This window comes from Neodiprion pinetum, chromosome 5 (genome assembly GCF_021155775.2).
Source record: "Neodiprion pinetum isolate iyNeoPine1 chromosome 5, iyNeoPine1.2, whole genome shotgun sequence".
Taxonomy (NCBI): domain Eukaryota; kingdom Metazoa; phylum Arthropoda; class Insecta; order Hymenoptera; family Diprionidae; genus Neodiprion; species Neodiprion pinetum.
Window position 1 is genome coordinate 16,297,234 of NC_060236.1, and position 14,666 is coordinate 16,311,899.

Genomic DNA, 14,666 nt, shown 5'->3' on the forward strand with positions numbered 1-14,666 from the left:
CGATTTTCTAATTTACTGCCATATCGTGACATAACTTGAAACTTGAATTGTACTATACTCGAAAATTTTCCGCTTTCAAATTGAATAATATGCAAGTTTCTAGAATAATGGGTTAAAAGTTTTTTATTTATGCTATTACAATACTTGATTTGAATACATCTTGCTTGGTACAGATCTAATTTACCTGACAAAAAAATGGCTTTCATGCGAAAGTATTTATAGATAAGTCTAAAAAGGAGCTGTCGCCTTCGATATATTAGTTTATTCCACTAATTTTAATTCAGTAGAACGGCAATAATCAGTTGTTTAGAAATTTCAGTCCCAGCAATGATAGCCGTTTTTTTTAATTGTTACAAAATAACCAAACAGAATTCTTATTCTTATTCTCGAGTGTCAAGACGTCAGATTATTTAGAAAAATGTTGAAACATTTTGTAGAACAACGTGGGATGAACACGTGTTTGAATTGACGCTGCCTCGGAGTGCGACAGGGACCATCGGCCATGTCGACGTGAGGTTTAGCCTTCATTCTCCATGTCCGGAGCTTCCGGCAATTCAAGTTACTCTACTGAAGCAAAAAATAACCGGTATCGGTTATTACAAGTCCTCGTTAACTCCTGTAGACGAAAGGATACACTTTGACATTAGTGGGGAGCAAAAGGCTGAAAATCCTGTAACCACTGAAGAATACCTGCGACAGCATAATACTGAGATTTTATGTGGTCCTATCAACCTACAAAGATGCACAGATCTCTCCGATCACTCCGGCTGTGTCACTTTAACCAGCCCAAGGCTTTTCCGATCAAAAGCGAGAACCATTCTCGTTCACATCAAAGCGCTGATTGATCCTGTTAAAGATAAAGTGAGTTTAGTGCTACTTAATACTTTTGATTTTAGTTTTTGCGATTGTTAAAACGGGATTGTTTTGATGTTTCAACACTTTTATTCAGGCAACGACGAAATCTCGAATTAATATAATGGAGACAAAACCTCAGACTTCGAAAAAATTGAAAATTGGCGAAGCTGGTCCTTTGTTGCCTGGTGCCATAGTGGAAAGACTCGCAGCGAGCGCTAACAAAAAATTGGAATGCTACATAGGTAATCGTAATGAAATACGAGCAAGGATTCAATCGCTGAAGTTATTAATAACGATCGTTTTGTTAATTCAAACGTGTCTTCACAGGCTGCGATTGGATTCACGAAATATCGATAACCCTAAGATCGGTGCATTCCACCGACGTTCCAAATGAGAGAATACAGCGCTGCTCGATGTTCGATTCAAAAATGTTTATCGACAATATACTTAACGTTGCATGCCTGCAAGGATCAGAGAAGTACGTCAAGCCCACAATGGGTTTGGAAAGATTTAAAATATTTACTTTTTGTAACACAATTGTTGCATGTTCGACAAAACTAATCGTAAGTTAGTCGACGCAAAACACTCAAACAAATGATTTAACTGTTTTTAATTTTTTATAGATCGCCCGTGGTGCAGTCTCTCGCATTAGACGTGCTGATTTGGGTAGTTGCAATACAATTGACAAGGTTACGAGTTAATCAGAAGGTGAAGATCGCGCAGCTGGAAACTATACGATCTGTACAGTCGCGTCTTTCAGATCTGTTGTGCACCGGCCTTTTACACGCCGGTCGGAGTATAGCTCATAAATGTGTCAAGTTGATCATTTTGTGTAGCGAGTAAGTAGTCAAAAATGAAGTACGCTCATGTTACGATTAGAGTATCCAAGTCAGCACAAACATTCGACTCGGTAATTCAATTGTCGTGAAAAATACGATTTTCAGGGGCCTTCATAATTTGGATGAACCTTTGCCGCATGCTTTTGACGAAGCGGTCCTGTCGGTTTTAGTGACGCTGCTTCCGTCAGTAGCGGGAGTTCAATGGGCAGGTTCTTTACGATGGCTAGCGATACTTATCATCAGGTTATTACCACTCGATAGAAATCACAGCATTGCCCAGCAATGCATAACGCTGGTACAGCAAATAGCAACAGAAATGTCGAACAGAGTGAATCCCTATCATTTACTGCTGGCGACAAGGTACGTCGATTCGCTTTTACAGGCTTAAAGTGTGCGAGTGCTCATTCAAGTCAATATTAAACTGAAGAATAAAAGTTGTCCGTTTAATATGATCGTTGAATAAACTGCGGATCGAAACATTTCGGCCTCAATCATAACTGAACTATGTTTATGATACGATTTCTAGATTTGGTTTGTACAATACACCCTTTGAAATGGAATTGTTCGATGTTGAACCTCCTATGCCGGCTAAATTTAGTTCGATGCCTATAACTTATGCGAGTATAGTGACCGGAGAACAAGCCGGAGTCTCCATCACAGCCAATAATTCACTGCACTCACAGGACACGATCGATTTAAGGGATCTTCTCGCTCTTCCTGCGCATCCGACTAACGAATTGAAAGTACCTAGCAAGCTTCGAGCTCTTTGTGCGAATAATAATATGAAAGGCCTTCTCGAGGTATGATTTTTTTTACTATCTTATTTTTCTTAAACACTGTTTCGATATGCCAAAACCAGAGCAAAACTTCCTTTCGCTATTTCTATGCAAATTTTATTTTTAGGCAGGATCACTAAGCTGAGTGCCTGCTGCATTTGTTGCACGAAAAACGTTGCACTGAATAAAAAACAAATATTCCAGTCGACTTGAAAACGCTCCTCATAGCTCATACAATCGTTTTCTAGCATTTTCCAACTCGTGTTTATTTCCAGAAAATGTTTTGTGCTGAATTCTGAACAATCAATTAAATAAATTAGATTCACATTTGAGAATAAAATCAATTATTCAACGGAGATGTGACACAATTTTAAGAAAATTCATGATGCTTAGAACCTTTCAACGGATTTACTTAAAATTTTGCACCTGTCGTTTTTTTATAATTTTATTATAATTCTCTGTCACTTATTCTGATATATATCATTTCCAAACGTTGATTTCGAAACGCAATTTTATAGATCCCGAGTAAAGTTTTTTGTTGATTTTGGCAACGCCTAATGGATATACAACAATTATTTTTTTTCACTTTTGCAAATAGGTTGAACCGCTTCACTTTACTTGTCACGCGGCATCGGATGGAACTAAAATGGAAAAAATTGATCCTGGAATAAACACAGTTAACATTGGTACAGCGTTGTATGAAAGTACCAATGCAAACACCAACAAGAACAGCGCTAGCAATAACACCAACAACAACAACAACAACAGCAATAATCATAACAGCAATCCTGTACCAGACATAAAAATTATTAGCCACTCATACGTAAGTTTATCCTTTCTGTTATTATTGAATGAATGTACTTCTAAACTTTCATATTTTGTACATTTCGAGCATTTATACAGGGTGTCCATTGCTCTTTAAATATCCTCAAATCCTGGAATTATACTGAAACATAAAAATTGCTGCTTAAGTCCTGGAAAAGCTGACACAATACATTTTTGTTTGGAAACTGCGACATTTTATTTGTAATGAGGTGCCTTGAATAAGTTAAGTTTTAACAGACGATGGACCGTTGTATATAAACTGCCATATAAATTTTTTGAGTCAACACTTAACCAACTTATTGTATCCTGAAAAATTCTAAACAAAACGAAATCAATGCCTTAAAATTTTCAATCCATTGTCCCAGAAACTCGTAGAATAGTCCTAGAATCTAAATTCTCGATTGCAGTAGACACCCTGTCTATGCTGTTTCTTGTCGCTTTATTTTTGTTTTAACGATTGCGTATTTGTTAATACTAACGATATTTTGTGTTGCTGTATTAGATTATGTGATCGTTTTTGCATAAATTACTATTCTGCTTGCAAAGTATGAGTTTTTTTCCTGTACAAATAATCAAAAAAAAAAAAAAAGCAGAAAGCAAGTTCGTTCTAAATAACGAGCTCAAAGCTCAGAGAAGTGTATTCGTCACCTCGTTTTCTTACCGTTCTTGAAGTATTCTTGCTGTCGTAGATCAGTTGTAATGTTTATTCAAACCAAAATTAGTTTGACATTTCAGTTCATGAAAAAAGTCTGAGAACAAAGTTTTGTTACAATATCCTAGTACATATATTTGGGTGGTTCATTTTAAACTTATATTTTTTTTTTTAACTCTCGCCTGAAAACTCCGTGCCAAATTCAGAAAAAAACCTTGTTGGAGCGCAGAACATAAAAAAAAATATATTCAGAGGTCGCTCAAATTATTGAAATATTTTTTTTTATTTTTATGTGTACACCTGTCGGACTTATATATATATATATATATATATATATATATATATATATATATATATATATTAGTTTATTTTTTGGTATCGTGGTTCAATTAAGCATTTACCAATCAACAGCAAATTGATCCTAACAATTTCGTAGTTGGCTGTTGTTGTCTTTTATCCGAGAGGTTAATCGTCTCGGAGAAATTTGGATGGCAAATTTGTTACCGAAAGAGGAGTATAACATCACCTTAACCTCTAGATGGCCGGCAACATCACTATAGCGGTATTGCCATGATTCGAACATATCGGGGGAACATTGGGGGATGATTATATGGAAGTATCCCACCAAAGTAGGCATGTATCACACGAAAAAAATCCCGGCCGCCAGCAGGTTAATGTCCCTATTTCGTTTTCAGTACTGAGATTCATGAATAATGATTAATTGGATTACGATACGAATGAGATATATAAGTCCGTAACGTGAACATATAAAAATAAAGAAATAAATATTTCAATAATTGGTAAACCTTGAAACACTTTTTTTTATGTTCTGTGCTTTGACAAGAATTTTTTTTTTTCTAAATTTGGCACCGTGTTTTTGGGTATGACAGGAAAAAAAAATATAAGTTTAAAATGAACCACTCCAATATATCTGTATATATATTTATGTATAAAAATGTGCAATCAATACGTTACTGTGAAAATGTAATAATAATCAAATATACTTACAAAAATATTGGCAGGGTAGAAAAAAAAATAACTACTATGCGGTAAACGATTAGCGAGTCTGAAATGCTCTGCACGATCTTTATAATTGATGTTGTGTCTCTTTGAAAAGAACTCATGTCCTGAAACGTTAAGCTACTTTTGGCTTCAGTTAAATTTGTTACTAATATACGATACTGAGAACCCTTCCAGAATGTTTACAATTATTATAGTAAACATAATTATAATACTATCAGCTTTATTGTATAAGAGAGTGAACGTGTCCCAAAGCGAGTTCTCGCGTAATCTGGGGAGCATTTTTTTTTCTATGATAAATTTTTTAAAACTAAAAGTTATTCCTTCGTGTTAATAAGAATCAAAATCAAAGAACAGATTTTCGACAATTAATTTTCAGTGTAAACAACTGCTGTGTAAAATGACAGTGGCTTCGCAATCAAGTTCCGGTACCCAAACTTGTTTTCAGGTGCAGCTATTCATTGGGTGAAACATATGTTTATCGCAATTTGATCAAAGTCATATTGGACGATGGGAAAAAACATTTTAAATCTAATATTGAATTCTGCTTGGGGTATTTTCACCGCTCTTTACTCCGCTATTCATCGGCTTCGCATCTAATAATACTTGCACACAGCAAAGCTTCTATGTGCATATATTTGCTATTTGAATATTCACACGAAAGCGCACCGTCGTTTACTTATTAATGTGTATGCATAATTTCGTATAGTCACAATACAAACTTGTCAAAACGTGAAACTTTACCACTTTTCACAGTCTTTACCTTATCAGAGAATATACCTGTATATTAGGATGTTGCAGAGTTTTTAAATTTACAATTTTTTTAGGGGCGCGTACTTAAATTGCTTCCTTCTGGTCTAAAAAGAAGCCTCAAAAAGATTGTGCAGTGTAGCACCAGTTTCCGGGTGTGCGAAACGATATTTCTAAAAAGGTGAAAAATCGATATTAGCACCCCTTTAATACCTATTATTTCTTTTATATTGTACAAAAAACTACTGTCCCAAAAAAATTATCGAAAGCGCATTACAGTGGAATGCTGACATAGAAGAGTTGCAAAAAATGCCATAATGCATTTCTTTATAAAATATAAAAGAGATAATATTATGAAAATGAAAGTAATAATTTCTCGCGATCTTTCTATATCAGCATTTCTCTGAAATGCGTTTTAGATAATCTTTTTGGGCCATACTGCATTTTTTTTGTAAAGTATACTTCACGCAAAAATTAAGGGAACAACAAAATTTTCGCAATTTTTTGGTGATTTTCAACAGGCTGTATTTCAGTGAAAAATGGTCGTGCAAGAAATAAAAAAACAAAGCTTTTGAAGCTTGAAGACTCTAGTTTTTGAATTTTTTGGTTAAAAATTTTTCGAAGCACTATTAGCCATGCAATCCTTGGATAAAGCACGAAGAAAAAATTTTCAAAATTTTTTACGTTTTTTCTTTCGCTCTACGGGCATGGAAAAATTTTTCCGAGCTAAACCAATGCATAGGTCGCATAGCCTGTTTATTCAGCTTCAAGATGCTTTTTTTTAAACCTCGATACGACCATTTGTCTTCGAGATATCGAATTTTGAATGCCAAAGGATCCTTTTTCACTCAACTGCCGACATCTCTGGAACTACTGGTCGCACAGCGAGCCGAAGGGCAGTTTCTTTTTCTGCAGAAAATTTCCTACAAAAATCTGTCAAGGTTAATGTCAAAAAAATTTTTTTTCCACCTGTAGCGTTAAGGTGAAAAAAGAGCAAAAAAATGCTATTTTGCCTTTTTTTGGATAATTGACTGTATCTTCGTCAATATTGGGGGGAAAGCTTAGGTTAGAAGAAAATTTTACAGCCTAATGTACCCCAAAGGTCCCCCTAAATCGGTAGATCGATCGGTTCAGCGGTTTTCCTGGACCGATTGATTGAAATTTTGAAAAAATTAAGGGAACAAGGTTTTTGGTTCTTGAAGAATTTTTGGATAATCGACTGTATCTTCGTCAATATTGGGGGGAAAGCTTAGGTTAGAAGAAAATTTTGCAGCCTAATGTACCCCAAAGGTCCCCCTAAATCGGTAGATTGATCGGTTCAGCGGTTTTCCTGGACCGATTGATTGAAATTTTAAAAAAATCAAGGGAACAAGGTTTTTGTTTCTTAAGGAACCTTGTTCTCTTAATTTTGTCAAAATTTCAATCAATCGGTCCAGGAAAACCGCTGAACCGATCGATCTACCGATTTGGGGGGACCTTTGGGGTACATTAGGCTGTAAAATTTTCTTCTAACCTAAGCTTTCCCCCCAATATTGACGAAGATACAGTCAATTATCCAAAAAAAGGCAAAATGGCATTTTTTTGCTCTTTTTTCACGTTAACGCTACAGGTGGAAAAAAATTTTTTTTGACATCAACCTTGACAGATTTTTGTAGGAAATTTTCTGCAGAAAAAGAAACTGCCCTTCGGCTCGCTGTGCGACCAGTAGTTCCAGAGATATCAGCAGTTGAGTGAAAAAGGATGCTTTGGCATTCAAAATTCGATATCTCGAAGACAAATGGTCGTATCGAGGTTTAAAAAAAAGCATCTTGAAGCTGAATAAACAGGCTATGCGACCTATGCATTGGTTTAGCTCGGAAAAATTTTTCCATGCCCGTAGAGCGAAAGAAAAAACGTAAAAAATTTTGAAAATTTTTTCTTCGTGCTTTATCCAAGGATTGCATGGCTAATAGTGCTTCGAAAAATTTTTAACCAAAAAATTCAAAAACTAGAGTCTTCAAGCTTCAAAAGCTTTGTTTTTTTATTTCTTGCACGACCATTTTTCACTGAAATACAGCCTGTTGAAAATCACCAAAAAATTTCGAAAATTTCGTTGTTCCCTTAATTTTTGCGAGAAGTGTATAAAAGCGATAATACGTCTTAAAGGGGTGTTAATGTCGATTTTTCATATTATTTTGTTAAAACGTCTTCGCACACTTTAGAAACGGGTGCTACATTTCTCAGTCTTTTTGAGGTTTCCTTTAAGAATAGTAGCAATCGCCTGTAAAAAAATCGAATTTAAAAAAAATGTTAAACACCCCAATATGTATGTATAGGTAATTTTTTTTTTTTTTTTTCTTTCATTTTTTGCCGAACGAAAATTCGTCCCAATGATACCTACAGAATTTTTAGCTCAAGTCTAAAAGATGCCTCATATTGCGCGCCTCTTCCACAATTGATTGTGTAACATGTTGAAATAAAAAATTACACTCGTTACAGTTTTTCCCCGGAATTTTCCAAAACAATCGTTCAGTACACTTTGACAGTTGATTAAATATTAATACAAGTATCAACATTTTTTTTATCGAATATCTTGGAAAGTCACTTCAGTCCGTTTATTTGTACAAAAAGTACAAACTGTTTTGATTTCTTAATATTTGCTCTTTGATAGCTGAAGACCTGAAAAAAGGTATTCAATACCATTTTTGAAGATATTCTCATTATCTACAAGATTTTATTCACATAAAAACTTGCTCAGGATTATTTTTGGAAATTATTCTAAGAAACTGTGAGAAAAAAGGGTTTTATATGTTACATAAGCATTTTTTACACTTGAGCTAAAAATTCTAAGATTTCGGAGAATTTTTTTCTACAGTGAAAAATTGTGTTGAGACTTTGATCCAGTGACAAAAACAAACTGTTCTTAAATTTAAAACAGTCTGTAACCACGAATCGTACTTGTCATTGGAGAGGTAAAGTTTCATGCTTTAATACATTTCGCACATATATTCATATGCACAGTTACAAAGTTCACATTCAAAGTGCGCTTCTGTGAAAATCAAGATAGCGAATATCTTTTGTATCGAACGGTACATGAAATCGTAAATAAAATTAAACAAAGCGGTTTCGTACAATTAAACAAACAGGTTTCGTAAAACGAATATATATTCGTAGCAACACTGGTTTGGGACCATCCATAAGTTACGCAAGGGCTGAATCTTATATGCTTTACCCCTTCTCTTCCTATTTCAAAAGGTCTTTATTCTTTATATTTCTTAACTTGTAATAGAATATCGATAAAATTCAAACAAATTTGTAGAACAGCCCTAAATAAGTAATTCCCACAAACTATTCGATTACATTAGCATTACATACATTAGCAACTTTCGTTGGATTATAATTTTTTTCTGTCTGTAACTAGAGTATCTAATCTCGCATTTCAAGGTAAAAATATACAACAAGTTTCGGACAAAAATAAAAATTTGATCGTGAGAAGAAACAATGGAGTGTGAAAAATAATATTTATCGATTTTACTCGATTAATCGGAAAAAAATAATCGATTACTTTTATCATTTTTAATGCCTGTCTTATATATAGAAATTATTCTAGCAGACAACTGAAAAAGTGGGTCAATTTTGGTAAATCGTATCTTGGTATCCGATTATTTAATTCGATTGGGGTTTGTTTTGTTCAGAAGTATGCAGATTAGTCTTTATTTACAAATTTTTTTACTCTTATTGATATAAGTTTCATAATCTCGCCATCAGATTTGAGATCTGAAGTTCTGGTTTTCAATATCTGATGAAGAGTTATAAAAATTTTAGATTTAGCGAAATTGGCAGAAAATCTTTCAATGAAACTCGGTTTTCTCGATACTTTTGTCGTCAGATGCTATCGTCAAAAGAAAGCTTATTATCAAAAATTATTCCAAAATCTCCAATGAGTTCAAACTGAATCAGGTGAAATTAGTGCTAATGTCACCATGAGCTAACAAACTCTGTTTTCACCCAAGTTCATAACTCTGGGTCTCGTTTAACTGTAAATTGAATTTGATTTCTCAGATGGGCCAAATCTTGGTGAATTTTCATTTGTACTACTCTCTCTGTACGAACTTCTTACCCTACCACTTTTCTATCTGCGTATATCTTGCATATATCTACTTTGATATCTCATGGTTTGTATTTCGCTCCCTCTTACGATAGCGAAGCATTTACCGATTAACTAGCCCTCAAAATCCCAAGCCTAATTTATGGACAGCCCTTGTAACTAATCGTTTGACTATTTGATTTGATCAACTCGTATATAAAGCCCACGTTGTAGCTCTCCGACAAAGACTAAAGTTAGTTTCTAATGGTCCATAGGCATATAATGCCGATTGAAATGAATGTATACCATTTAATTTTGAACCGAATCGATAAGCAGTTACAAGTAGCATCTTAACAGATTGAGGGTTACAGCGTAAATTTTATTATTGGCTGGAACGGCTCAGCCAATAACTTTGAAAATGTAGTCAATTTTAATCATTTCCCAAAGCTTACGTCGAATGAAAACGTTCTTCGAAACACAGAGAACCAAAAGTATTCAGTCGCGCAGCCCTGAACCTGTTGAACAATGTACAATATAATATCTTAGAACTGTAGAGAGAAATGTTGTTATTTTCGTATGAAAACTATGACTGTTTTGATAAGAAAATATCTAGACATAGTTTAGATTATGGAAAGGTGAATTAATAAATGGTAAGTTGTTGCCTTTGAGAAAGAAAAGGAAAACGACAAATCCTATCATTTGATAGGAAATTTTGGTTAATTTGGTTAATTAAATATGCATACGTAGTAGGAAGTTGTTGAAAATTAGAAGAACGCAATATCATTCATTTGGAAATTATCGAACTATTTGTACATTATAGAATTTGGGTGCTGTAGATCCAGATCTTCAAGCTAAGTTGACAACAAAATTAAGTAATCTACTTAGTCAGTATAAAGCAGAAATGTCAAAAAAGCCAGCTACGCTATTGTCGCTTACACCTGATGACCAATCAGACAGTGACGAGGCTAACAATATGCCTGGTGAATTTAAAATCTGGCACAACGCTCAAAACGATGCTTCTAACCCTCATATGATAGCTTCTTCCAAAACGAAAGAAAAGTCATCGGTACCAAAAGCTAGTACAGCTACAAACAAAATTGAGGACAACCATGACAAGAAGGTAGATTTTTGTAGACGAGGATTTTCATTCTATATATTTCTCTCCTTAATACATATTCTTTATATTCATGTATCATTTTATTTTTCAAATTTCAATAGCAAACACTGTGCTCTCAACATTGTATCATCATTTACGACTATTTTTCTCTGTAGTTGATTAGAGATAAAATTGAGAAGATGAATGTTAAAAAGGGTCCAAGTTGAAAAGATCCCTGGCATGTAGTGAAACTTGAGAAACGGGAATTTATTTATATATTTTTTTTTTTTTCCGTCCATTTACTTCTTTCCTCAATTTTTAAACAATACGTATTGTTTGAAACAATACAGGTGCTAATATCTCTATTTTCACCACAAAATAACTAACTTTTGCTATTTAAACCTTGCTGAAAGATTTATAAAATTGAAACTGCTGAAATTATATCTCGACAAACAGTTCTGCAATTCGATTGGGGTTCTTTTCGTTCGAGGGGTTGCACACTTTTGAAATCTGGTATATGTGCAAGATGTATAAATTACAAGATTACAGGACGTTTGAAGATTTCAAAAGATCGCAGAAGATTTTAGGGATTTCAAGATATTTAAAAAGATTTTAAAAGTTTACAAAAGATTACAAGGATTTTAATGATTTCAAGGAATTCCAAAAGTTTTCCAAGGATTTGAAAAGATTTTCGGAATTTCAAGAATTGCACTGGATTGCATTAGATTTCAGGGGTTTAAAGAATTGCAAAGGATTCCAAAAGATTTCCGGGATTTAAAATAAATTGCAAAGAATTGAACAACAAGTTGTTGAGGTATAAATTCCCAAAATTCATCCACTTTTTCAGTCCTCTACTCATTAAATAATCAATGAATCAGAATATGGGTTTCTAAAAACTAGAACGCAATGTCGATCGAGATATAAAGTCTTGTTGATCTACCTTCGGGTCTATTCCAATAAACTGTACTTACTGTGGCCTTGGATGTCTTTTGGGTTCCTACGCAATTTTATTTGTACAGATGTAAAAGTCTTTTACCAGAGAGCTTGTTTCAATTGCGCAAGTCGATAATTCCTAGTTTGCTACATAAAATCGTCGCATCTTTAACTTCATACAATTGACTCAAGTTAATATTTTTATTTACTTATACGAAGTATTAATTATGCAAAAATTTCAAGTCAAGTTGCGCCCTTTTTCCATCAATGCCATGAAAAATACGATATGTATTTCAAAGATGATACGAGTAATTTTGGATCGTTGTTTATTATCAACGCTGAGTTTCCAAAAATTTTATGCATCGTGTTATCAATACATATATCTGTGGGAGATCACATTTTGTTTAATTTTTCGTAAATATTACTTATCCACATATTGTATTGTATTCTTGCTCTTATGCAGGGAGAAAAGCTGAAATAACGTGCACTTGAATGTACTTTGAAGTCACTTTAACATAGGGTTTGTGCATATATTATGTAACAATGATTTGAGCGACGAAGGCTAACACAACTAGTTCCCATCACGTTTAACGATTAACTGCAGTATTAAGCAATTGACGATTGAAAATATGGCATTGACTTATGTGACAATTTGATGCCTGTGAAACAATTAAAGCTGTATTTAAATCCTGCTGCTGTAGCTGTGGCTGTAAAATTAAATGCATAATTGAGATAAAAATTTTCCTTTTTGCAAAGAAATACTCGTTGATTTACTGAAATTTTCAAATTCATCGTCAAGTTCCTGGAATATTCTTCCAGATTAAAATAGTCTTCGAATGCATTGTCAGTAACTACGAAATAATACTTCAAATGAAGATTTTTTTGTTCTCACACTTACCAAGGATTTGCAGCTAATCAATCGTGTCTGGCAATATTTTTCTGTCTTGTGGAAAGTGCGGGGTTAAAAAAGTGCAATCACAGTGACATGCAATAATATATGGACAACCCTGATATCTCTCGCCTTTGTTACCTTGTCATCGCCTAGCTCATATGTAAACGTTACAACAGTATAGTAATCAAATTGCCAATAATCGGCTCACCGATTGTAATGGCATCCCCATGTTTTTCTCATTCTCATAATAATCCTTCGTATACATTTGTTTTACAATTACGTTTGAACATAATATGTGTGTTGCTCCAGTTTTAATTACTTTTCATTTATTCTTTGTGCATTCATTTGTTCAGTTAGCACTATAAAAATACTATTTTCTCGAGGTATTTATAAATGTGTTACCATTGTTGAAAATTTACACGTTTACATTGGTATGTAAGAGTAATCAGCTGAAAAAGTTGATGAAATTTGAGGATTTATTATTCAATAATCAATTGTACAATTCGATCTGGGTCTGTTTTGTTTCAAAGTATGTATATCCAGCTTCGTTTGCATGTGTTTTTTTTATTCGAATCAATTAACAGGAAACAATGTTATTGATAATAACATCAATCAAAAATGATTCAACCGAATGACTTCAAATTTGAAGACAGTATTTTTCGATAATTTAGCTTCTGCCCCTATCCGATATTCTAACTTCAGTTTTTTTTTTTTTTTTTCAATAACATGACAGGTGTTTGAAGTTGAAATTCGAATTTTTGTCTAGAATTTACAATTTTTTGTTGCATTAACTTGAAAATATCATGATATCAATAAAATGAGATAGTGGTAAAGAGGAAAAAGTAAATTCAAGAATACGCTCTCCAAATTTTAAGTATATCAGTTGAGCCATCCTCGAGATACTCTGGACACCACAAAACATATCACCGATCAAAATGGTTAGTGTTATTGTGGATAAAAATGCTTTCTAATTATCGAAGCCAATGAAAGAATACGTTATCGTAGCTGGATTGACATACTTTCGCAGAAACGAAACCCCAATGGAATTCAATTATCGATTATTGAAACATAAATTCCCAAAACTCGCCCACTTTTTCAGCCGTTTATTCGTATTCTATACCTACCTTCTAAAGAGATGTGATAAATTTTTTGCAACTCCGCGATGATATACAATACCTGTAAATTTCCATAGAGTCTACACATCGCTCATCCCTATTTCATTTATGTGTAGATTTTTTAACTTTATTTTTTTCTTCGTCTTCTAACCAATTAATGGTGATCCTGATGGCTTGAGATTGATGTGCGTCTGTGTAAGAGAGTTCAGCTTATTCTTCACCACTGATAGCAAGTAGTTGATCACTTTGTGAGAAAGTATATTATTATCATACAATTTTAGCGAGAGGACTATGTATTTCCATGGGGAAGACTGCTCTGCTGGCCTCCACAACACGTCTTGGTAGTTGAACGAATGCATTCCGGAGCAAGGCGTTTCGTTGTTTTAGACTTCGGTTCACCCGTACTGCTGACCGATCTAATGATTCCTTCGTGCAGCGATTTGGTCTCATTGTCTATTGACATTTGGACAAAGAGCGAAGAAAGCGACGGAACTCGCTTATTTGTCGCTGGAGATATCGGCACCAAGCCGTTGGTCGTTAGCGATCTGCAACCGCCTCCGGTTTGCCGCTATCTTAAGGTATTGTTCTGACAGTTTTATCGAGGAAATTATGATTAATGTCACGAATTTTCCCTAAAGAGTCTAACGGTGTATGAATAATTCGAAGTAACGTGTACTTCGGGCCTTGAAAACGTAAGAAACTGAGCAATAATAGCAAATTTTTCTTTAGTACGGAAAAATCGGTAATTTGAGTTATTGAACAATTCAAATTTTTCAAATTGATTTGTCGAAACTGCAAATCTACAATGCGTGTTTTATGTACACGTTATAAAATATCCTGTGAATAT

General features: G+C 34.1%; 1 protein-coding gene across 7 annotated transcripts in view; it reads left to right on the forward strand.

Moving 5' to 3' along the window:
• Positions 1-14,666, forward strand: part of Bruce (BIR repeat containing ubiquitin-conjugating enzyme) — a 64,454-nt gene that overhangs the window by 10,874 nt on the left and 38,914 nt on the right. For 5 of the 7 annotated variants that reach the window (XR_011177166.1, XM_046629659.2, XM_046629661.2 and 2 more), the window contains exons 8-16: positions 438-861; positions 950-1,097; positions 1,183-1,333; positions 1,479-1,694; positions 1,800-2,054; positions 2,221-2,494; positions 3,069-3,293; positions 10,604-10,903; positions 14,101-14,397. Coding sequence is in view for 6 of the 7 variants with exons in the window: in XM_046629659.2 (XP_046485615.1) it covers positions 438-861; positions 950-1,097; positions 1,183-1,333; positions 1,479-1,694; positions 1,800-2,054; positions 2,221-2,494; positions 3,069-3,293; positions 10,604-10,903; positions 14,101-14,397 (2,290 nt within the window). In the remaining variant the exon portion in view is untranslated. The remainder of the gene's footprint in view (positions 1-437; positions 862-949; positions 1,098-1,182; positions 1,334-1,478; positions 1,695-1,799; positions 2,055-2,220; positions 2,495-3,068; positions 3,294-10,603; positions 10,904-14,100; positions 14,398-14,666) is intronic. The other 2 variants (XM_046629664.2, XM_046629665.2) reach the window with 1 other exon arrangement.